This window comes from Melanostigma gelatinosum, assembly GCF_949748355.1.
Source record: "Melanostigma gelatinosum genome assembly, chromosome: 11".
Classification (NCBI taxonomy): Eukaryota; Metazoa; Chordata; class Actinopteri; order Perciformes; family Zoarcidae; genus Melanostigma; species Melanostigma gelatinosum.
Genome location: NC_136644.1, coordinates 17800415 through 17824618, shown reverse-complemented (window position 1 = coordinate 17824618; position 24204 = coordinate 17800415). Strand labels below are relative to the sequence as shown.

The 24204-nt window shown below is 43.0% G+C and overlaps 1 protein-coding gene across 1 annotated transcript in view; it reads right to left on the bottom strand.

Moving 5' to 3' along the window:
• tet2 (tet methylcytosine dioxygenase 2) overlaps window positions 1–23814 on the bottom strand; it is a 28184-nt gene extending 4370 nt beyond the window's left edge. The window contains exons 1-9 of the mRNA XM_079278975.1: window positions 23678–23814; window positions 2262–5201; window positions 2089–2179; window positions 1892–1985; window positions 1578–1786; window positions 1175–1325; window positions 1009–1098; window positions 550–687; window positions 2–350 (exon numbers count right to left, since the gene is read on the bottom strand). Coding sequence (XP_079135101.1) covers window positions 2–350; window positions 550–687; window positions 1009–1098; window positions 1175–1325; window positions 1578–1786; window positions 1892–1985; window positions 2089–2179; window positions 2262–5157 — 4018 coding nt within the window. The 5' untranslated portion in view covers window positions 5158–5201; window positions 23678–23814. The remainder of the gene's footprint in view (window position 1; window positions 351–549; window positions 688–1008; window positions 1099–1174; window positions 1326–1577; window positions 1787–1891; window positions 1986–2088; window positions 2180–2261; window positions 5202–23677) is intronic.
• Window positions 23815–24204: the final 390 nt, after the last annotated feature.

The window sequence follows — 24204 nt, the reverse complement described above, 5'->3', positions numbered from 1 at the left end:
CCTGCCATAGGACTGCTCTGAGTGGTGTTCTCATAAGTGCCAGCTTTTGCCTTGGCCAGGAGGGCCTTCTCTGCCTTTTCATTGTCCAGCATTGCCATCCTGTTGGCAGCTGCCTTCTTGGCGTCCAGCTTCTTTTGCCGGCAAGACTTGGCGGGCTCTGCAAGCATGCGCACCTGGCGGCGGAAGGCACTGAGGACTTGGATGGCGCCTGACTTGACTTTCTCCTGCTGACCCTCCTCACTGCCAAACTCATCAGTGTTTGAAGCCTTGTAAAGCGGCAGTACATGGAGCTGCTCATCCTCTGGTATCTTTCCAATGTCTCGGTTATCCTCACTTGTTAATGTACACACCTGGAAAAGCAGGGTTGATGTCACAGACATTAATAATAAATCTACCTTTGTTATTCACATATCCGTTTTAAAGCCATGCCTCGATGGGACATTAATGCATAGCTCGATATGTAGTTTGCTGTTTCTCTACCGATTCCATTCTCAGAGAACTACAACATACTTGGAAAGATAAACTGTACGTTTCCCTGGTTCTGCTTACCACAGTGCTGCCGCCCTGCATGTTGTGGAGGTCTCTGTGGGCATGGGCACAGAAGTCAAGACAAGCAGTGACCCCAGAGAAGGGACAGCCATCCTTGAGCCCCAGACGACAATCTGGTGCCCTGTGTTCATGTTCCACCTGTGTCCAGGAACAACAGGAGGTCAGTTTGAATAAGATATTAAGAGTTTATGGTCACGAAACAATATAAATGGGAAATCTTAACAAAACGACTTCATCATGTAGATACTTTGAGAAATACCCATGCACACAGTTTACTGTTGTTGTTGAGGAATTTCTGTATGCGGGTTGCATCACTCACATGTTTACATGTGACTTAAAACCATGCTTGCTTTAGATTTGATCTGAAATTCAATTATACCTTTGAAAAACAGGACACCTTTATGATATAGTTTGCTTAATAATAAATTATTAAGTCAAACAATGTCTAAATATACACACCTGGTTTGCATAAGCTTCAGGTGCCAACGTTTTATACAAGGGACCCAATAATGTTGCTAGATTTTGAAAGTTGTGCTCCAGTTTCTCTTCCTGAAAGACAAAAATTGGCAGTATTAAGTGACTAAGTAATTAGCTTATAATATTAACGGAACCATGCTGCACATACTTCTTTCATATCATCTCCTAGTAGCTTGAATTTTCTTGGGATTTTGCTGCGGGCAAACTTGCAACCATTGTAGTACATGCTCCAAGAGCAGCCAAAGGAGAAAGATGCCCCACAGGCATCAGGATTCAACCCCTGGCATACACAGGTCCTCCTGAACAGGGAGGACAAAACAATTGAATGTATCAGTTTTAATTCAGTGTTAACCAAAATGTATTGCTGAGGAACAAATTGGCAACTGTTATTTTTATAATTGATGCAAAAACGCACCTATTATACAAAAGCAATAACTACATTTTCCTTGTATGCATAATTCCTTGTATGCAAAATAATAACTTCTGTGTTTGGTAATAAAACTACTGTAGGCCACATGGCCAGACTTGAGATCTGTAGCTCCGTCACTTACTCTTCATTGATAGCACATCGTCTCTGGGTGAGGGCTCCATGCTTTGTTAGAGTCTCACTTAGCTCGAGGTAGAGGCGGTCAGCTATGCTGGGCAGGACGCCCTCCCAGACCAGGATTACTACAATGATGCAGGCTGTCTCGCATTTGTGACCAGTGCGTTCACGCACCAACACCAGTAGCTTTTCTTCTACACCTGACCGACGAATCACCTGAATGAAAGACAGGAATAGGCATTGGTGGAAATGCAGATATTTGAGTACCAGGGTAGCTGGGTTGCCTGCTTCTCAAATGAAATGTACAAAAATGGTTCTTACCCATTTGGCAATAGGGCACCCTTGTGTACTTTTTCCTTCCTTGCCGGTGTATACCACTTTCTCAATCCTGATGGCGCGACCAGTTAGACCAGACCTTAAAAGCAGAATAGAGGCATGTAAGTAAACACAAGTAATGTAGTGCACAGTGGTTACAAAACACTCAATTTTGCCAGTCAACAAGTCAAATATGTGGTCACCTTTTCTCCATCCCCTCCCGAATACCGGCAACACTCGGCGCAGACCCCAAGTGAGTGTAGTATGGGCCTTCATCCTTCTCACTGATTTGTTCTAAATATCATAAAAGGACATGCATTAATATTTACACACCAACTTATTAATCATCTTTCAAAATCAACATCATGAGACTCACCAACACAGTGACAGGATGCAATGTCATATTGTGTTTTCATGGGGGTGTCCAGTAGGTTCTTTATCGGGGTATCCAACAGCTTCATAGGAGAGTCCATGAAGCTTTGTAGGAGGTGTTCCTTCTTAGGGGTGGAGTCAGGTGGTCTCTTTAGAGCTGCAGCGGCTGGGGCAGCTGCTGCTGATTCAACTCCACTCAAGTCAGTGTTGGTTGACAGGATTGTGACAGGCCCAGAATATTCCACCTTGACTCTATTTGCTGGATTGACGATAAGGGATTTCTTCTCAAACACAGGTGAAAGCTGGTACTGCCTCAGGCTTTGTTCCATGGAGGCCAAGATGTTTCCCGACCTCTTGCTTTGCTCACACAGGGATGGTTGATTCTCCTGCTTGATTTGCACACCACCAATTCCCACCTCTCGCATCTGTAACTGCTGCGCCTGCTGCTGTGAACATGGCAACTCAAATTTGGGGTCGTTTTCCATTTTCACAGCTCTCAGGCCATGTGTGGGGTCACTAGTGCTCTGAAGGGGATGAGGAGGGCCCTGGCGCTCCTGCCTTTGTAGCAGGTGCATACGCAGGGCTGCATGCCTCTGAAAGTCTCCATGGGGACCCGCAGGTGCCAGAGGTAGTCGAGGTCCCCTTTGGAACTGAGCGCATGATATCTTCAGCTGCTGTTCAGCTTTCGGATCCATCGGTTGGTTCAACACGCCTCCTTGTAAGTGAGGTTGTGACTGCGTTGAGGTCTGGGAGAAGTCTGCATGGTTGGGCTGGTGGCAGTGGTCGTTAGGCCGCTGTGGTTGAAATTGCTTGAGGTTACTGCTGCCTGAGTCAGGTGGAAACTGCCTTTGATGTTGTTGAAGCTGTTGCATGTCCGTTGTATTATTGTAACTGAATGTTGCATGGTCGCTGTGCTGGATTTGTTGGTTGTTGGGTTGAGCAGAATTGTTTCTAAGAGCCTGGTTGGGTTGAAGCTGCTGCTGACCTGGCTGAGGCTGACTGCGAGGTCTGTGATCGGGTGACTTGAGTTGCTGCCCTTCAAATTGTGGTGGGTGGGACAGGGGACGTTGAAGATGACAGTGCTGTGGTTGTTGCTGTGTTGGTAAAAACCCAGGTGACAGTATATCCTGCAGGTCAGGGTCTTCACTTAAATGCTCTGACTGCATCTGGGTGTGATAGCGGCAGTCTACCTGCTGATCTTGGTGGAAATTATGCTGCTCGGGCATTTTCTGGGGTAGAGGCTGCTGCATTTGAGGTGCTTTTGAATTTGATTCCTGCCACTCAGGGGCAGTGTTGTGCTGGGCTGTAGCACAGTGTGTTTGGGCCGGGAGACGGTCCTGCTGTTGCTGCTGGAAGCTGTTAGACCCCTGGCTGCTATCTGTGAAACCTGCCTGTGTCTGGAATCTTTGCCCGGTGTTTGGCTCTAACATCTGGCAGTGAACCTGGGAGTTAGCAGTCTGCTGTTCTGACTGAGGCTTAGCAGGGAAGCCCCTCCACATGTCCTGCTCTTGTCCCTGGGATGACGGGCCACTTGCTAGTTGCTGCTGGGAATGTGGAGAGTTTAGCTCTACCCAGCCTCTCTGGTGGGGAGTCGAACATGATAAGTTGGCTCTCTGCTGAGGCGTGTTCTCCATCCCATTTTCTAACGCAGCATGACTTGGCTGCTGGAGACTGGGGCCCATGGGTCCCATACTGTAAGCGCCACGTGAGTTCCCGGCATTGTGTTTAAAGGTCTGGGGTTGAATCCCATACTGGTGGCCCCTGTCAGTGCCAATGCGCTGATGCTGACCAGACCTAGGTTCTTCACCTTGCCCCATCTTCTGTAACCCAGAGTTAGGAAAGGATGCATATCCACCTGTCTCTGCTGCCTGTACAGGGGCGTCGCGCTCCAGAAAAGAGTTAAACTCTTGGTTGACCTTCTCATATATACCTTGAGGATTTGTGTCATCTGGATAGCACCGTGGGCCATTTCGATGTTGTTGTGAGCTATTGGCAGTGCTTGTTGGCGGGATCATTCCAGGGAGCTGACCTAGAGACAGCTCCTGACCAGAGTAAGATGGTGGCCTCTGCTGCTGATGGTGCTGCTGTTGTTGCTGCTGGTGGTATCCATTCACTACATAGTTGACAGAGTTATAACTGTTGCCTCCTTCAACATTGCCCGATGCCCCAGGCTGCTGTTGCTGTAAGTCAGGCATCTGAGCTGAATTGGGCAATCCTGAGGTTAAAGATGGGGGTTGAGCACCTTCACATGGCAGCTTATTTGCCAGTGAACCGTTGACAGCATCAAGATGTGGCCCAGATGTTTGTGGTGCGATTGACACTTGCTCAGGATAATACTGAGACAGGGTTTTCTCTAAAAGATCACCTGGAGTGCTTTCTATTGTTGAGGGGGGTGATAAAGCACCATTTTGAACATGTTTATTCCTCGGTAGACAGAAAAAATCTCCATTAGGAAAATCACAGTTCCTCTTGTCTAACTTAAGCTCTGTCTGTGGGGTATTGCTTTCACACTCAGTTGCTTTTGTCAGATCAGGAAAGCTATCCACCAAACTAGAGCTCATGTTGTCATTTCTTTTAATCTCAGATTCTACTTTAAGTTTCTTGGGCGGGTGGGTGAGTAACTCTCCATTCATAAGTTCTCCATTCATCATGTAGGATCCTTGATCGTACAGCCCCTGTACTGAGGCAGGACTGTTGCAGTTCTCCCTGTGCCTCTTCATGGAGTTAGCACCTGTGCTGGCCTTGTAATGGTTCCAGCTTGTATCCCCAGGGCTCTGCAGAGCATCTTCCTCTGAAGACTGGCCTCCATTCTGAAGTTTGTGAGAGATGCTGAGAGATGTGCCACATTGTGCTAATATCAGATTTTCTTCCGCCTCATGTCTGGCTTGTTCTGTTTCCATCTGGCCTGCTCAGAGTCCATCCACAGGGCTGCCCTCTGTCCGTCCTGCAGGGCAGATAAAGAGAGAAATATTTGGTTCCATCAATATTCAAGCAGGGTTATGTTTTCAAATACAATATGTCTTGTGTAAAACAAACGCATGATTTCATTTTAACCTATGTGTAGGAACTTTACTCGGTCAAATTGACTCTTCTGACAAACATCGAACTTCAGCACTCGTCTGACTGTGGCCTTAGTGAGGGGAAGGTCAGTAGAGTTATGTGTTTACACTTGGCACTAAATTGGTATCAGCTTGCAACACGATCCTGTGATAGAATTAGATTCACCCTGACCAGTGAGTAGAAAGTGAGAAGAGAATAAAACTAGAGGTCATTACAGGACTATTTCGGCTAATAGTGGACTGTGAGTCTACTTCCATAAGGGAATTTTTCTCAGACAAACATAGGGAGACTTCATGTACATCACCTATATCCACCATCGTTGCACTCAAAAAGGTGGTAGACAATAGCAATATTTTAGAATAGAAACACGAGGAACATGCTAAATTAACAGAGGGAAAATAAATAAAAAGCACTGGAGTCAACATGTGAATCAGCAGCTTCTTGCTTTTTTCAGACATGCAGACATGCATCAGACAATAGCATGTGTCTGAATCCTTTCTCTAGATTCTGACCTAAGTTCACGTTCACAAAGAACACTTTTTCCTTTGCATTCGGGTCATTGGTTATAATATCAAAGGACAGAATACATTAAACTAAATACAAGTCTAGTCGATTGAAGGTAGTAGGATGCACGGTTAAAGTCCCAGATGGTAGATGGGAGGAGGAGTTGGCTGCTCGTCAGCTGTTGACTTGTGGTATTTCTCACCCTGAACACATTGCTACGTCAAATATGCAAATACAGCTAGATTCTCCAGTTTGAGGCCTTTGTTATCAGGGCTAGACCATCAAATTGTGAGCTTTGTGCCGTGGAGTTATACTGAGTTCAGAATATAAAATTACCCTCACAAATGTTTCCCAGACTAACTTAATCATCCTGATGAACTTCTTTGCTTTATGATTTTTCAACTCTGATTTCAGAAAATGTCAATTTTCGGTGGAGCTGATTTCCAGGATAAACGTAAAAACCTCAAAATCAGAGTTTTGTTAAATACTTCACCTGTTAATCTAAATATGTTTTATGTCTGGTTTCACCTGAGCAGCATTTTGTCTCAACATAAATTGGCCAAACGTTGAGAGAAGCTATCTTTTAATTTGTATTCCTTGGGATCTGTAGGTCTAGCGACAAAGTAATTTAGTAAAGTAATAAAACTGATGAATGGAAACTAAGATCTGCTCAGAAGGTTAAGCAGCAAACAGAGCATATGGTTTCATTTTTGCTTACCCTGCGTTCTCTCTGCCTTAAGCATCTATATTCCAGTGATTCCAGTAGAATATTGATTTCTGTCTGCCTGCCTCAATTATTAATGCATGTCACATCTGCAGCATCTGCAAAACAATTGCAGTGCACAGGCACAAAGAGCCTAGTCTAATCCATCATAATTATGAGCAAGTCTCCTGCAGATGCTGAAGGAATGAGCAGCTGATGAGCTCCAAGAGCGGCCCAGAATCAGTTTTAAGTGTTTAAGTAAAAGAGTGTTGAGCATTAGAGCTTGGAGGATAACTGATTGTACTGTAGATTCGTGGTTGGCTGGGGATGGAGGGAGTTCAGTCCCTGTACAGTATATATCACAAAACTTCCGTTTGTCCTCAATGTCACGGTTAAAACTTGCGTCAAAGAAACCTGGTTTTGACACACATTCATACAGGTTTTCTTTTTAGCCTGCGGTGATCAATAAACACACAGCCAACTTTTTTTAAACAAGCCATGCTTGTCCTTGTGTATTATGTTCCTACATATATCGAAGGCGAGACAAAATACATTTTCCTGACTTTAATTGGTGTCCTGAGGTTTTGTCCGCCTGCGCACAATCATCCTACAGCCTCAATCCCCCTCAACTACTCGCAGGAATTGGGAACGTTTGGCTAGGTTTGAAAAGTATATGGTCCTTTTTGAACATAATATAATATGAAAACCAGCAGTCTGTTTCCAATAGCTTCTATTTTACAGTCAACATATGTAATTAAATAGCCATTAACAGCCTTAACTTTCCCGTAGCTGCCCATAGTTAAGCTCATCTAAGACTTTTTTACAATGCAACACAGATAATAACAATATACTAAGATTGGGATCAGTTCTTTTGTCTTTTGTATTATTGTCAAATATATGTTCATCTATAAAGCCTGAATTCATATAACTGATTTGTCAGGTTGAATAATATCAAATGATGTAGACAGGCATTAGAGGTGTTAAATCCTTATGAAGTTACTTCTTTACATGTGGTGAAGCATTCTGTCATCCCTCAGATCATTTTTCACACCTCGTGAAATGTAGGGGCAGCTTCAAATGTTTTCTTTGTAAACGTTTGGCACATCATGGTGTCCATTAAACAGCAGTGGACCAAAATGTGTTCATCAAGACAATTTAGATTCTTGTTGGTTAAAAAGACTTCCTGCTTTATGTTCTTGGACATTTAGGTCACCTAAACACTCTCTATGTACTAAAAGTAAATAGTGTCCTTGGAGCTTTGAAGCCTCGGGTCACAGCTGCCGGCTGCTATGGTTAAGTTCAGAGAAATATGCTACGCAACCTTTGAAAACATAATTAGGTCCAGCTTTAGATTCCCACAAATGCCCTCCTGTTAATGCAAACATACGATAGGCACTGACTGATGTTTGGGGGGGGGGAAATAGCTTAATATTTGAGGTACTATGGCATGTTTCATTTTGCATTATCGTGCTCCATCATTGGGCATGATTATAACATCTGGAAACGGTTACAGCTGCTTATGATTCTGGCAGAAGAGCTGTCGTCTTCAAAGGACATGTTTTATCCTAAGCCTGATAACCTCTTTTGAAAAATGTTTGTATAGGTAGAGTATCCATTTCAGCCACAACATGCATGGACATTTAAAGAAGGATCTATTGATCATGTACATTGCTTCATTCAAGAATGATTATAAAGAAATGTAACGTTCAGTAATGATTTGCAATTCATGGAAACGACATATGAATTAGATTTGACTGTACAGATGGGTAGAAAATATACATTTGATAAGTTCAGCTACACATATGAAAGTATTCTATCTCTGGGGTGACTGTAGACTGGGCTAGTTTGCAAAAGTATCTTTAAGGGTCCTGAAATGAAGCACCTGCAGCATCAGATGACAATCATTTTAGATTTAAAAAAGTTGTGATTCAAGACCTCGAGATACCGTGCACTTTCAGAATTAGTATTATCAGGTTTGGTTCCTCTATTTCCCGAACCACAATGTCCAAACTGGTTACGTGAACCATGAACGAGGCAAAACTAAATGTCACTCTGTAACTCTGCAATTGTGGCCCAGTCGACCGTCTGGACCAAGACAACCTTCACAACAAACTGTCAGACCGAGCTCTGCTCAGGCAGACGAGCTGGTCGAAATAATGATATCCTTCTCTGTGTCAATCACCCCTCCAGGACATTAGCAGCCCTCCAGACCCCCAAAGTTAGTGTGCTAAATCTCCCACTAACGAGCCAAGCTGTTACAAGGGTGTCTGGAAGCTCCCACGGTTGTCACAACAGAGCAGCCAGCTGCCTGTTAGCAGGTAGAAAAGGGAAGCGGCGCGCTGAAAACAAAGACGGCCCTCAAGTCAATGGCTGGGGACAAGGGGCCTGAAAGGTATCTCTTTATGTGTGTTGAGTTGAGACCGGGCATCTTGCATCCCAAAGAAAAACGGCCCTGTTGTGAGCTTGCTAAAAAAAATACATTTTCTAAATTATCCAATAGGGTTTGTAAGGGTTTCGTAAACCAGAAAAATAGAGAAGTCTGTAAAAATCAAGAAGTGCATGCGATTCAAAATAAAAGAGAAACTGCTAAATCAACTCGCGCTATACACGCATTATCACTTGAATAGAACTCATTCAGATAAATAGTTATAAGTATTACACAGAATTATTTAGGGTAGGTCTGATTTTAAAATGCCCCCAAACGCTCCCTTCTTTAAAGGCTGTAATTAGTTTTCTTAATGTTGTGGTCAGACTACAGACTGTCATCCGAGAACTGGGCCAATGTAATTCAAATGTAAAGTAGCATAAGCCAATGTAACACTAATTCCACTAACAGCAAATGGTGTAACTCATTAGTTATATTCAGACCGCAGTGGAACCTGAAGAGGAAGAGTCTCGGGCAACAAGTTGCAGAGCTAATCTCCCTTTTTGCTGCTGTCAGACACAGACGGATGTAAAGAGCCACAGCGGGACCTCACCACCAGCATCGTAATCAGAAGTGACGCTGAGCCTCTTTATGATTACGTCAAAAGTTATTAAAATCGAAATGTGTTATTTGGACAAATGAGTTTGAGAAGCCCACCACGTGGGAGTTGTGAAACGTACACGGCTCCGTTTAATGAATGGCAACATGGTCTTTCCATCGCGGAGGCATCTTCATTCACACGACATCACACTCGGATGTTCTCTGCTGTGGCAGATCTGCTGATTTTATGATATCTTTGGTATATCTTTGGTTTTTTGTGTTGCTTGTTTGCATTAAATGAAGAGGATGAAAAAACATGAGGTGATTACGATCGGTCATACTCAACTATTGAGTATTGCTGAGTTGCAAGCTAATGTATGAGTCTTAAATACTATGTGGCAAATGACTTAACTTTACTTTGGAATGAACATGATATTTTTCCCAATTTAAGTCAGTGTCTTTTGAGGAAGAAGGAGTAACCTTCCCGACCCCATGTGACTACTCCTTTGTTTTGTCTGGCCCTCGGTGCAGTCTGCCAATCAGTAACTACGGTAAGTCAAGAGGTGAACACGGGCGCTTAGCTGCTTTCAGAGCAGCTCCATTCCTGAGGGACACTCCGGGATTTCCAAAGGACCGAACGGAGCCAAGCAGCTTGTCACAGTTGGATACACCCACACTGACAAACAAAAAAAAAATCTTTGCAAACCCAGAACAAAGCAAGAGATCCCAGCTGAGTGTGTGCTGCCTGTCAGCGTACGGACATATAAACACACATATACACCAATTACACAATGTTGAAAGTCCAACTTTGACTGCTTGCTTTAAGATATTTGGAGTATTGGCTGCATCCTCTTTATTATTCACAAGACGGGTTCACAGGGAGATCTATTTTTGCTCCGGAAGTAGAGCACTAAACTGAACCAGAGGCAGTGCCTCTTGGTGGCTTTCGTGTGGATGCCTGCTGGAAGTTACAATGCTTTGATCTATTCTGGTTTTCTTTCTAGTAGCTAATGTCCACCAGAATATCCGTTTTCTTTATCATATGACTCAGCTTGCTTGACTTGAACTGGATTCCCAACAAAGCTTTATTTCCCTCCAAAAGTGAATTTCTTTGTCTCCATACGCTGTTGTTTGGCTTCTCCCACAGCCTCACCTCCAGTCCTCTGCCCTGTAATTACACTTCAGGTTCCCCTGTACGTCTGTCTGCCGTACTTCCCTCCTGTTCAGTCTATCGTCTGTGCAGTGATGCACGTGCATGGCCACTCTGTACTGCTCTAGTCATTGCCCATTGCCTCTGTAGATATGTATTTTCTGGCATTTATAGATGGTGAGTTGCTTCAGTACTTTGAGGCCTAGGGGCAAGGGTGGACCTTTTGGACACAGTGTGACCAGTGTTGTAAAACAATGGGCACAGTTTGCACAAAGGTCATAAGGGGGGCAGTTCATGCACATAACAGTAGAGCCTTATTTTAACAATTAAATTGTTTTTAATATAGCTTTGCTTTACAAAATGCAACTTGTTTCCGTTTGTCCATCAAGTTGCTAAAAGATCATATTTTCAACAAAAGTAGAATATATAAATTGAGCTACAAATCAGATGTATTGTGGATTTTTAGTCCTATTTCCCGAAGCCTGGTCTTCACAACACTAGTGTAGCAAACTTAAATGCACCGGACTGGCAGCGTGTTTTTGTTATACCCAGAGGCAGCCAGTGAAATATGAGCGCTGCCATAGTAGATGGGGTCTATTTGGCGTGACTTGGCAGCCGTATGTGACATTCACCACTAACGACAGCTGCTGGGAAACTCAGGTCTCTGCACTTTCAGGTTGAGACCTAGGCAGCTAGGCCTAAAGAGTCCTGCTGTTGTAGACAGAGAGAGCGGTGGTGTGGAGCAGCACTGTAAATCAAACACACTTGCCAAGCCACACCGCTGTTTTGCAGAATAGTCCCAAGAATAAGCCATAATCTCAAGTGTATATTTCCGTTTCTTTGCTGATTTGGGCCCATTCACATCTTCCTGTTTGAGAGATAAGAACGTGGAGCGTGCATCCAGTCCCGAGACTATAAATTGTCATTGTTTTTAAAAAGCTTAAACCCACATGACTCATGAACTGAGTCATAACAAAGTGTGCCAATGATAATATTCATAATATCACCTGACGACATATTACAACTGTAACCAACTGTAACTTAATGCTTATGCTGTAACTACAACAATGGAATATTGAACCAACTGGATTTGTTAACAGTTTACGATCAACTTGTATGAACTATATGAACTATTGCTTGCTACTCTTAGCAACTTTGCTATTCATTTAGTCACCGTACCCACAGTATTGCTACCTCTTTTAATAACCATAAGTAGAAACATTGCTTTCATTTAAAAACACAGCTGACAGTATTGATAGAGTACTGATAATACAAACTGAAATCCAGTCTTGATATTTGATTCACATGACTCAGGCTTTAATCGAGTTGCGTTTGAAAGCATCAAAACATTCTGGAACATTAAGAATTGCTATATATCTATGTCTTACTGCTATCGGTGTGATGATTTTGAAATTTCTTAGGCCTCTATTGTTTTGTAATTTATACAGAAATATGTCATTCCAATACTTTAAACATTTAAACACTTCTTACTCAACCAAACAAAGACAAATCATTAAATGGAGAAAAGAAAATGGAGCTAAAACTAAGTCTTTTGTTTATAACATGCATGTTTGGTAATGGATATTCAATGTCAAAACGTAGAAACACTGTCATGGCTGTATATGCCGACAGACTTGAGTTCAGACTGCACCCAGCGGAGCTGCAAGTGAAACCTCATCTGTAGCGACTCCCACCAGCGTAATTAGGTCAGATGACTTGCATTCTACAGCGTTTTAAATCCCTCCCGTAAATATAGAGTCGGACCCACTGCTGCGCAAACCTCATGACCTCTGACAACATTTTCACAACTCCGCATTCCAGCTGGCGGCGTAAACAGCAAAGATGTAGGCTCGAAAACATTTGAGAATCTCTTAGTGATTCATGTTTAATCTATCTCTACATGCCTTTGACCGAGTTGTTATGGGTCCAGTCTTTGCTGACAATACACATCCTGAAAGAGAACTGTCGACAAGAGGACTCTCAATGCACATTTGCCTGATTTAAGGCAGTGTTTAATTATTAAGACCTCTGTGTCGACATTTTGAACGTCAGTTCATGACATACGGCTAGCATATGAACTGGGGGAGTTGCCTCCACTGGAGAGACCTTTGGGTAAAGTTGAGGGGGAGGACTGGAAAAGTCTGGAAGGTCAGAACACACCAACTCATAAAGCACAATGTCAAGTGAAGTGCTGGTAGCATGTCTTGTCACTGACTGTTGTTACTATAGGACAGATGTTAATTCATGTTCTACATCTCACCGAGTCTCTCAGTGAGGCACGTCACACTTGGAATTTATGTCACATGGCGCGCTCATGCAGCGCGTACAATGCACCTCACATGGTTGCTCGTGCCTTCTCTCTCTGTTTCGTTCTATCAGTCTGAACATATGACACTCTCCACCCTGGCTAAGAAACAAAAGCCCCCTGTGTCTGCAGTCAGGTTTTTTTTGATCCTCCAAATGTACACGCTAGCCCAGATCATTTTCTTTTTGGAAGCTTAAATCTTGCTGCTATTCTGTCACGTGAGCAACCTTAGGGACAGGTGGGCTCTACACTCTGATCTACAGAGAGAAACAAATCGAAACAAATACAACATGAAAGTGAAATCCTGAACGAAGAACGACATGAAAGTAGACCACACACACTGGCCGGAGCTCTGTGCTGTCTCGACATTTCCTTATTTGTAAAATCAAGGAAACACATCTTTTCCCTTAAAGGAATAGTTTGATTTCCTTGTGTGCTTACATGAGCGTTACACAAAATTGATAGCCCTCTCTTGCCTGAACCATAAATATAAAGCGACTCCAGGAAGTCACTGCTCTAGGCAAAGAAATAGTTCAGCACATAAAGAATGTTGAACATTTCCTTGAACACTGGAAGACGATCTGAAATGTTGAGGTGCAGCATTGTTTCAGATAGTTGTGCACCAGAAAGCTTTCCCTTGAGGTCGACCCATCCGTCTCATGTTTGGGGAATATACAGCTTCTGTTTTAGATTTAAGACGTGGCAATCTTTTGTATTGATCACTGAAGGGATGCAGACACATGTGAGGCTGATTACCAGGAATGCAACAGCTTGAGGTTCTGAGTTAGTGATGTGACTCATGTTGCTTTTATTAATAACAATGCTGCACGAGGAGGATCTGACTTAGCACTGTTCAACCTCAGGTCTAGTTGTTCTGTCAGGTAGAGCAGTGCTGTTTCCTGTTGATGCTCACTGTGGCCTAATCACTAAATTGTGACGTGAAGATGGCTGCATCACATGACAGCCTGAAGCAACAGATCTCTGCTTTTCTTCCCTCTTCTCTGCTTCCCTTTCCCTTCATGGTTGACCGAAAACAGTGAAGCTCTGCAAGGTACAATCAGCTTGCAGAGAAATGGAATGGCAAATATCAAATCATTTTTTGTTTCAATTTCATACAAAATGAAAATCTCCTTAAATCTCAATGGGACGCAATGTAGCAGTTACATTTAAATGTTCTAGCAGTCCATCTTTTCAAAAGTGTTTGGGGGTTTGATTGCACTTTTTTCCCGAGAGAGCCTCCTCCCCCTCCTGAGGAAGAAGGATCTGTACAAACTGCATTGTTCTTTATGTCTAATGCAAGACAGATGTGGCCGACTTGTGGACATTCCCACTGCAGTCTCTGTTCTTCAACAGTTTTATGTCTCATTACCTTCTCTTACTGAAGTGTGACACATTTCATCGAACGATAGCATTATTTGATGAAGTTGATTTGCACTTCTGAGCATTATTTTATTCAATTCATTTGTTTTCCATTAATACTGGAGGACCCAAGAAAGCAGAAATGCCTTATTGATATCAGTTGGAGGGGATATGGATTCAACTTGATTTGTGAAATGATTATAATTCCTATGGTTATAAAGTGTATAAAATAAACAGGCTGTTGTGGAAATCTAAAGCCTCCATTCTGGAGTACAATTTTTAATATCTTGTGAGTGTGCACACGATCTTGAAGAGAATATTAATACATTTTTACATTCATCTTTCTGCTAAGGACAGCAGAATCTACAAATATTTAATATTTGAGAATTCTGACTTTGGATCAGGCGTGGAGCCCACACTGTCACTAACTGCACTCCCTGAACAAATATCATCTAATCTTTGGAAAAACTTTAAAAAAAAGAAGGAAAAGGTCATTTCAGAACAAAGCAGAGGGGTCTTGAATATGTGTTTGAAATATATAGATATATAGAGTATAATCCAGGCTGTCAAACTGATTGAGCAGTGAAAACAGATTAGAAAGATTAAGGTTAAGCTAAAGCCTCCTAATCCCGGGGAAAAGTGAACCAACACAACACCGAGTGATCGAGACAGAAGACACTGAAATTAGGGAACAACACCGTTCCTGTAAAGCCGGATACGCATTTACTTACTGTTAGAATCATTCAAAAGCAAAAGCAGCATGTAAACATTCAGTGTACCTTCATTAGCTAGCGTAGCTAGTTAATACTCTGCTACATACTCTGCTAATGCTCCACAGGTTTCTACGTACAAATGTAAAAAAACGTATAACCGCCCCTTCCTATAACTCTCGAGGTAACAAATATCACTCTCATTATTTTAACGTTTTACCATGACTATAGCTTGAAATCCACAAAATCAGCCTGAAAATGGAGAAGATATGAAATGATTAAACGAGAGTCTACGGAGCAGAGCCGGTTAGTTGTCGGACCCTGGCTGGTCAGAGCTGGCCGAAGGGTCAATTGGTGAATCCTGATATATGCTGACTGCTGGAAATCTTGGGTTGAAGTCAGGGCTGTTTAGCTTTTCCTCTGAAGACTATATAACTTCTTCAAGACTAAACAACTAAACTAAAACTAACTTACTAACCTAAAATGATGCAGTTGGAGAGTAAAGCTGAAATAGTCAAATAGAAGCAAAGACAGAACTGGAGTAATACATTGTTTATCAGGACAGTCATAACAAGTGCAGTTCTTAACTGGTAGAGCTCCCTCAAGGTAAAAAGATAAACAGAGAGAGGGGAAAGATTAACTGGCACCATGATAATAAGCTATAACCAAGTGCTCATAGCCATAATTAAGATCAATGTCAACACTAATCCCAGATCGTTTGATAGTGTTGTACAGGGTTCAGTGGGCTCAGGAAGCAGTGGACATGACAAATGAAATATATTTACTCGTAAAGACCCACGAGGTCTGAGGAATATAGAAGCCAGTGATTTGTGGCAACCTTTCAACGACCGGTTTTGTTGAGTCTATTTTTCAGGGGCGAGGCTGAACTGTTGACAGTTTTAACTTGGCACGGTCCATAAAGTGGATCCAAAGTCCTTACGCTGATGGACAAATCCCTCAGACTCTTGGGATTGTTTTTTTCAAATTGAGAAGGCAGTTCAAGGTGTTGATACAAATTGATACATACATTTTTGGTATATTATGAATATGATTGAGTTTGAGGACATCACATGTTTTATCGTGGCTTGTGGTGTTGAGCAATACCGGATGAGTCAGTGATTACGAAGGAGGCTTGAGCCTCATGTTGATGGTAAAGGTGACAGAAACGCTTCTGAGCGTGACAATGGTATGAGCAACTCAACCGCCGTTGTTGTTGTAAGGGATAAACCCCGCCTCTGTGCGTTTCTGATACAACTTGTTCAGCAGGCTTTCTTGGAAAACTGCAAACACTCGCACGCAAAAGCTAATTAAGCTGGTATATGTTTACACTTTATCTACTTAAATCAATCTGATCTGCTGGAACATTTTTCGATATTTCTTTAACTCATTTTTATGTTATAACACAAGAAAATGATCATTTGAAGCCACCACTGAAACACTGAAACCACCACATACAACTGGTAATAACAGGCCACAGTGTCACAGATCATATCTATAAACCATCAGCGTTTCCTCCAAAGTCCTTTCAGTGCAACGGTGCCTTTTTGTCAGAGCCAACCACAGACCGTTTAACAGAGAAGTGAATCCTGATAGTGCACATCATTTAGACATCAGGTCTGACTTCATAAACCTGTTAGTCTTCATTCTCTCTGTTTGTTCAGCCCAACCTGAGAAACAAACCCTGGCGAAAACAAGTGCATTGTGCAAAGCTCACACGCAGAGTCTAAACCTCCTTCTGTGGCTTCAAGCTGCATCACATGGAGACTCTAATTAAGAAATGGGCTTTTGAGCGTACTAACCTGCACCCCCCCCCAGCCCCTCACAATGCCACTCCTTCCAACCAGCCCGTATCTTCTCCCCTCTAACCCTTTGTCTATGCAACAGTCAATATTATCTGACTAACTTGATGAACTGTGCACAGAGCAAAGTTAATTTCTCTCGGAGTGCGCGGTAGCCATGGCGACCATCTTACGAGCGCTCCAGAGCCCATCTGGTCTAAACATTACCCCGGCACGGCTCACTGCAGAATGGGCTGCTTTGCCGCGGTTGTGCACATGTGCTTTTTGCATTGAACCTGCCAGTAAATCAATAGTGCCACACATTCAGAAGCCTGCATTTGCACTTGTGCGGCTCGACACCTTTACAAATGCATTTTAGAAATGTTCTAGTGCTTTAAAACCTGAAACATTGTTAGCCGACATTTAAGAATGAGACAGTCTTTGTGTTATCTTGAGCTACGAGCATTTGTTTTTAGAGACTCACCAAGAAAGATGTTGTAGTTGCTCCTCGTTAAAATGGTAGGACAAGGAACACTTCATATTGACCTTTTCCTCATACATTCTCCCATCCACTGCAACCGGGCGTGAAATGGAAAACTCATACACAAAAACCAAGTGATGAGCAAACGCTAGGTCCCATCTTCAATTCACTCTCTAGCCTGCCAGTCTTGCCATGTGATTAGCTCACAGGCACATTTATTTAGCAAATATTTCCTCTCTGTTTGCATGATCCAAATCCAAACCAGCTTCCAATTAAACAGGAAGCGGAGGTGAACAGTAAACAGAGCAAAGGGGAAACATTATTACAGGACGGAAGTTAAAACATGCACATGGCAGTGGAGGAATTCTAAATGGACTCAATACGAGGGCAGATTTCCGATTTTTGGAAGACTGAGCTTTAAATAGTTGTTTGTTTTGAACAAAAACTTCCTTTCTCCTTGTATTTATCAAACGGGAAGTGACGTCTTGGGCTTATGGCTAAGCTCAATTGAGGGGCTTTTGCTCTATGGTTCTGTATCGGGTGTACCAAAAAACATTTACACGCAGTAGAGATGTGAAATGTGCTATAGAAATAAACTTGCTATTGCTAAACGTGAAATATGGTGTCGTCATGCACAGAACAACTTTGAACAAAAAAATGATTTGCTCGGTCTCATTTGTCATCTGGAAAGCAAATGTAGAGATATTCTTTCCCTCGTGGGTTTTTAAGCAGCCAGACCTCAACCACTGTTGCTAAGCTCCCTCTTTCCCTCCACTGAGTGGGAGGCACGTGACTCTCATTGAATAGAAATCACAAATCCTTCTGAGAGAGAGAGAGAGAGAGAGGGGTATTTTCTGTGAATCATGGCTTCAGTGTAAGAATGCAGTAACACGTTACTGCATTTCTGACACCTCAGAACTCAGAAGGAAGTACAGAGATTAGAAAGAATAATTAACGAGGTCTTAAACATAGTCTGTGTGTCGTTTTAGCGTTTACTGAAAGGCAAAATATGTGTGAGCTTCAGGAGTCATCAATCATGTTCTGCCATGCAGTTTAGTGGTTTCCTGCCTGTGTTTGTATACCTCCCACATCGGGGAGACTCTTATTTGGAAAGTTTCTATCCATTCAGACCCAAAGCTAAAATCAGCCGTTGAAACGTTCCCAATATAAATACAGATATGGATGCAAGCCGGTCTGATCGTCATTGAGCACCAGCTGCTGCACTCGTACATTCCACTTAGGAAACCTAATATTGCGCGTGAGCCATGTTGAAGCCCTCAAAAGTAGGTCGCGATGTCATTCAGAGCCTTTCGGAGGGTTACTGCTCCTAAATGACATTCAGGACCAGCTGTCTGTCTTTGTACTCCTTGCTCAGACAACAGGGGGCCACGGGGCCTAACCTTTTCAATGACAGCTCCGAGCAGCGAAACCGTACATATCTGACAGCCATTTTAGAAGAGCGGTTAACAGCCATCAGAAGCAGTTGTTTAGATCGCCATGGAACCCCTCGGAGACGCGCTATCATGACGGCGGCGTTTTGACGGCGACAGGGGCATTTGTTATTAATTGTTTTCAGATATTGTTCTGCCAATTTTAACAGAGGATGCATTTTGACAAACTGTACACGAAAAGAGTTCCCTCGTTTTGGTCTTTTTTTCTGATGAACCTTTCAGGATTAGACGTGTGACAAAGCCTCCTTGAAAAGCCGATGTTTGAAAAGCCACATCTTGGCTAGCAAAGAGGCATGTCTCATTCTCCGATCTAGAAACACCAACGTTTTTTTCTGCATATTTTCATGTTGACTTACAAATAACAATAAATGATTTATTTTAAACTATGCAGTGCAATGAAAAGCACCACTGTGGACTCAAATGTGCCTTTACATCTGTGCACATGCTGGTTTTTTCCCCATGAAACCTTTGGCAAATATTGCCATTTTGTTGAATTGACCCAAAGCTGCAATCGTAAAGGAAGTTTGACAGAAAAGTTTACAGCCAGTTTTTTTGTCCTGACCTGTCAATATTTAGGCCTTCACCTGCGCAGGAGCTATGCGCCGTCAGAGCAGCATCACCATAAGAAAAGGCCTGCTCTCTTCGTCTTGCCGTTCTCCAGCACAATACGCTGTTGTGACTGGAGCTCTTGATTTCCTTTTTGTTATTCTCAACTTCTTGTAGCGGGACCGGCGATAGCAGCATTCAAGAATATTGTCCAAGCGTCGGAGAGGCGGGGAAGGGATGCTATTCGCTTAGGAGCGATTACGTAAGATCTCGCTTGTGTCTCTCCGTGCGGAATGCCGGGATGGTGTTTGTAAACAGAGCGGCCATGTGCGTGGGCTCACGTGGAGGAAGCGTTTGAGTCGCTGCCCTCGCTGTCTCACCCCTGAGGTAAACCCTGACATCGATACACGCTGACAGAGCCAGCAACACTCCCGACGGCCGCGTGCCACTCAAACAGAGCCTTATCACTCGCACTCCATAATTACGCCCCAGCCCGGCTAACGTCGCGCGGCCTCGTGGAAAAAGAAGGCCACGAGTCCCATTTGGGATTCACAATGTATCTGGTGTGGCAATTACTGATAACATGTTTATATCAGACTCGTAAAAACATGATTACTATTGCACAATTCCAGTGATGACCAATAAACCAGTCACAGGCCATGATCACATCCAAGGCTCTTGAGCGAAGTTCATAGGACGGAAAGCCAAGATTCTTGGCGGGGGTTGGGATGGATCTGGAGTTATGATCTGCTATTGAAAACTGACATATTGTTTTGTGATTTTGCTTCAGTTCATTCTTTTGATTCATTTTCAGAGAAGATAAGCACGTCACTCTCCAACCCATGATGTGTTTCGCAGTAAGTCCAGACAGAGAAGTGAGTCAGGGTAGACATTTTAATACATTCAGCAGGCTTCAGGACTGATCATTAAGTGTGGGTAAACTTCCAATAAATACTAAAACTCAAACAATGCATCTCATTCATCCTAAATAACCTGGCATATGGCATGCAGTTCAACTTTCTCTATCAAAACGCCACATGGATGTCTGAGCTTATTCAACCTTATCTTAATAGTCCTTTGCGTTCATCAACAAGAAAATTCTCACAATATTTGGTGACTAATTCTGTTTAGAACCGTGTGTAAATGAGCGACTACATCATGGCACTGAGATTCCAGCACTCGATTGCCGGTTGTTGCTTCTCTCTTGCTCTCAACAGAAAAACAACCCCCAAGAGCAGACAAGAGGGAAATCAATACTACAGAAATCAATACAACACTCAGTATCTCGCCATTTTGTTGAAAAGATGTCCAAGCTATATGACTAGCATGCAGGTAGTGCAATATAAAATGTCTAACCTGCCACTGGGCTTGCTTCTCTGTGTCATTTGTGCAACAGCCCCTGGGTGGAAATGCGATGCGTGGGCTGGACAGAGCAGGGTCAGAGGTGAGGGCTTGGGTAAGGGCTTGGGTATTGTAAGTGGACAGCATTGTTTTGGAACGCTATGGCAACTGGACATTCTTCCCAAAGGTGATATTGTCTCTGCCCTGGGAGTGACATAAAGGGGACTTACGGCCACGACGAAGGAGCAATCCCACCACACTGCTTTATCTGTAGGTGCGGATAGATGAGAGAAGCTATGTGCTTGTGATTGATCTATCGGGCCCTTCCCCCACCCAGCCCCCCCCTATAAGCCCATTAATGTTCTGCTGCCTTTTCAGCTGCTGATGTAACAGCAGCCATGCAGAAGCTGGTGGAAACACCTCCAGTAAGATTTTGGGCTTTTATTTCTCAATTTTAGAATGTGTCATTGTTATGTAGGTCAGGATTAGCATTTGTAAATCCTGTGTACACAAAGGGGAACACAAATTGTACAACCACACCGTGACAACCATTAATAATATGCTTTCAGTGGCAAGCAATGAGCTGGGTTCGATGCAATCCATCCAAACTATGAATTTGATAATTGTGGAATTTAACAACAAGCTATCACAAATAAACCAGTCGATACACAAGATACAGAACTGCCTTGTTGTTGGCTAATTCTAGCTTTACCTTTTTTATTTTATTCTACTTGTTAGCAAAGTAAAAACAAACAAAATATACTAGTTTTTCACATGAGACATTACACAGTGTCTTCACAGAATGGTCAATGGGATCAACCGACACACACAAAAGCGTGAATCACCTGATCTCATGGAGTAACAACATACTTTATGAGTACGATGGAGAACTATGCTTCAGCACTCGCGTTGACTCTACACAGTCACTGACCATGCTTCTCATATCAAAACACAGCCATGCCATTGCATCAGAGGGGTACACCACCATTGTTGGTTTGCAAGTTTCCTAACTGCTCACTTAGAAAATAAAAAAGGGGATTCTCTTCCACGACAAACAGATCATTTTCAGTAGAGTGTGTGCGCTGTGGTGTAGGGGCTGCATACCTATCCACAGAAATGCAGCATGTAAACAAACGTTTTAAAACAAATGCTTAATTCAGAGGGGGGAAAGGAATGTGAGGCTGTGATAGAATAATGTTCTCCATTGTCTGTCATCATCAGCTGTTCACATTAAAAAGCTTGGTGATTGTCTTCAAGTCATTTGACAAGCAACTGACCTTATTTGGACTTCACTGCCTCTCCACCTTCTCTAATGCCCCTTGTATGCACACAATTCACGAAATGTCACCGTTAACAGTCTTAACTCGGGGCTTTAAGTTCAGTAAAAAAGGAAAAGTGAATCCCTGCATTTCTCCTGCAGGTTAAATTACAATGCCCCAATTTAAGGTCAGCCATTATTCTCCTCCTTGCAGGCATGCCTTTACTCTGCTTTTTACCTGAGGCCATGCTGTGGTTACCTTACGACTGTAGTTAGTAGAATTCACAAGCCCAATACACAAACCTGAGTGAGATCAGTTCTAATCTAATGGGCCATTCAGATGTTAATCTCGTAGCATTTAGTGAATTCAGGGGAAAACAACAACTAACAACCCATTAGCTATTTGCTAATTGAGACCTGATGTCCTGTAAAACATGGGAATGTATGTGTTGTATTTATAACGAGTGTATTTCTAAATAAATTGCATACCAACACAAAACCAAACTGTCCCGGTATGAAGGCGTTTACCTCACTGTTGTCACGCCGTTATTGTAGTGTACTCCTCTGCTGTCACCATGCTGTTATTCTACACCAATTGCTTTCAAAATGATTACAGATCACACGCAGCCACGTGTAGGAAAACACAGACACACATTCCTCTTTGCGTTCTCAATAATCGATTTGTCAAGAGCTCTGTTTCCAAAAGAACACAGCCGTCTGATTGTTGTGACCTTTAACTGCTCGTGCCCCCATTAGAAACACATCATCCTGTCACGTATCGCTTTGGTTCAGTTTGTCAAAGAAGTTGACGAAACTTCTTCGAGAAACTAAACCACACCGATAGGATGTTTGTTCTTCTGGCAACAAACGCCATTGCCATTCTGGTGCCCCCTGTTAATGGTGCAGGAGGATAGAGTTTCATTTCCTTCAGAGCTTTCTGACCTTGTCTGCCTTCACTACGCTATGCCACCACAATTCTGTTCTATTTTGCTTCTGCTTGGGGTTTTGCCTTTGTGTCTGTCTTTCAGTGGTGAAAAGCAATGAAAGCTGATTAACAGAGATACACAAAGCCAGCAGCTATTCCAGCTCTACTGCTGTGCACACACACACACTGTGCACTTAGTGCTGAACACGTCCAGGTCAGACTTTTTCTCTCCTACATCTAGTCTCCCCACTGAACAGCACAAACACACACATACACAGCCATGGATGTGTAAATGTGAAGGTATGGGGGATATCACTGCCTGCATCTAACCTATTTAATGAAAAACACGAGCAATCTGTAATAGCTAATAATTACACATAAATGTTGAAAAATGGGTTTCACCTCTTAAAACAAATTCACTCACACGAAAAAACAAACACATAACACACTCAAACTCGCTTTTATCAATATGTGCCAAAAAAAAAAGCAAGGTTGAAATGTTGAGGAAAGACAGAGAGCATTATAGAGGCATTTAAATGAAGGTTAAAGAAAAACTCCTGGACAAACAGTCTAAGTACACCATGTACACCATTTTCTATGATGCATTCAAACGCAGCAAGAATGTGGACGTAACACAGAACACACGGGGAAACACAGAAGGTGCCTTTTCAGATTGAGCTGGCAAAAAAAAAAAAAAGAAAGAAAGAAAATCGTCAGCCATGTTGGAGTAGCTTTATCTAATATCCCCTCCTTATTATGTTGAGTCTTGCTCTTACGGTGGGGGACATTTGCTATACCTCGCCTCATACTAAACCTCCCATAATACACCAGTGTTAAAGGGGAAGAGTGTAAGCAGAGTATTAACACAGTAAGCAAATCCTCACCTCCTTTTTACGTCCCTCCACTTTGTAGAAATTCCAACAAACCGTCTGGATCTCCTCTTTAACAAATCCTAAAGGGCAGCCATCTTGCCTCCTTCTGTTCTTCGATGAAACAGACTATCCTCCACATCAATATTCATGGAACCAGTCTGACGTCGGCTCTCATCATCAGGAGCCCGGGTGTCGCTGTTCTACCGGCCTGAGAAGCACATTCATATGTGGCTCTGGTGTAAGGCAGCAGAGGTGCAGAGTAGAAAAATATGTTGCCGGTCAGTGGGGAGGGGGGGGGGGGGCCTTACTTTGCTGGCAAACTCAAATAATCACAAAATCACTTTCCTGCTGAGTCCTTCCCACACAAAGAGACGGGTTTTCTTTCCCTCCTCTGCTCCCTCCTCTTTTTTCTTCGTCCCTCAGCCGCACACAATAGTGAACACTATGATGGCTGCCCTGAAGCACTGGAGTGGATTCAGTGAGCAGGACAGGACTATACACCCAGTGCACTTTATGCTGAATATTGCACTCGCCTCAAC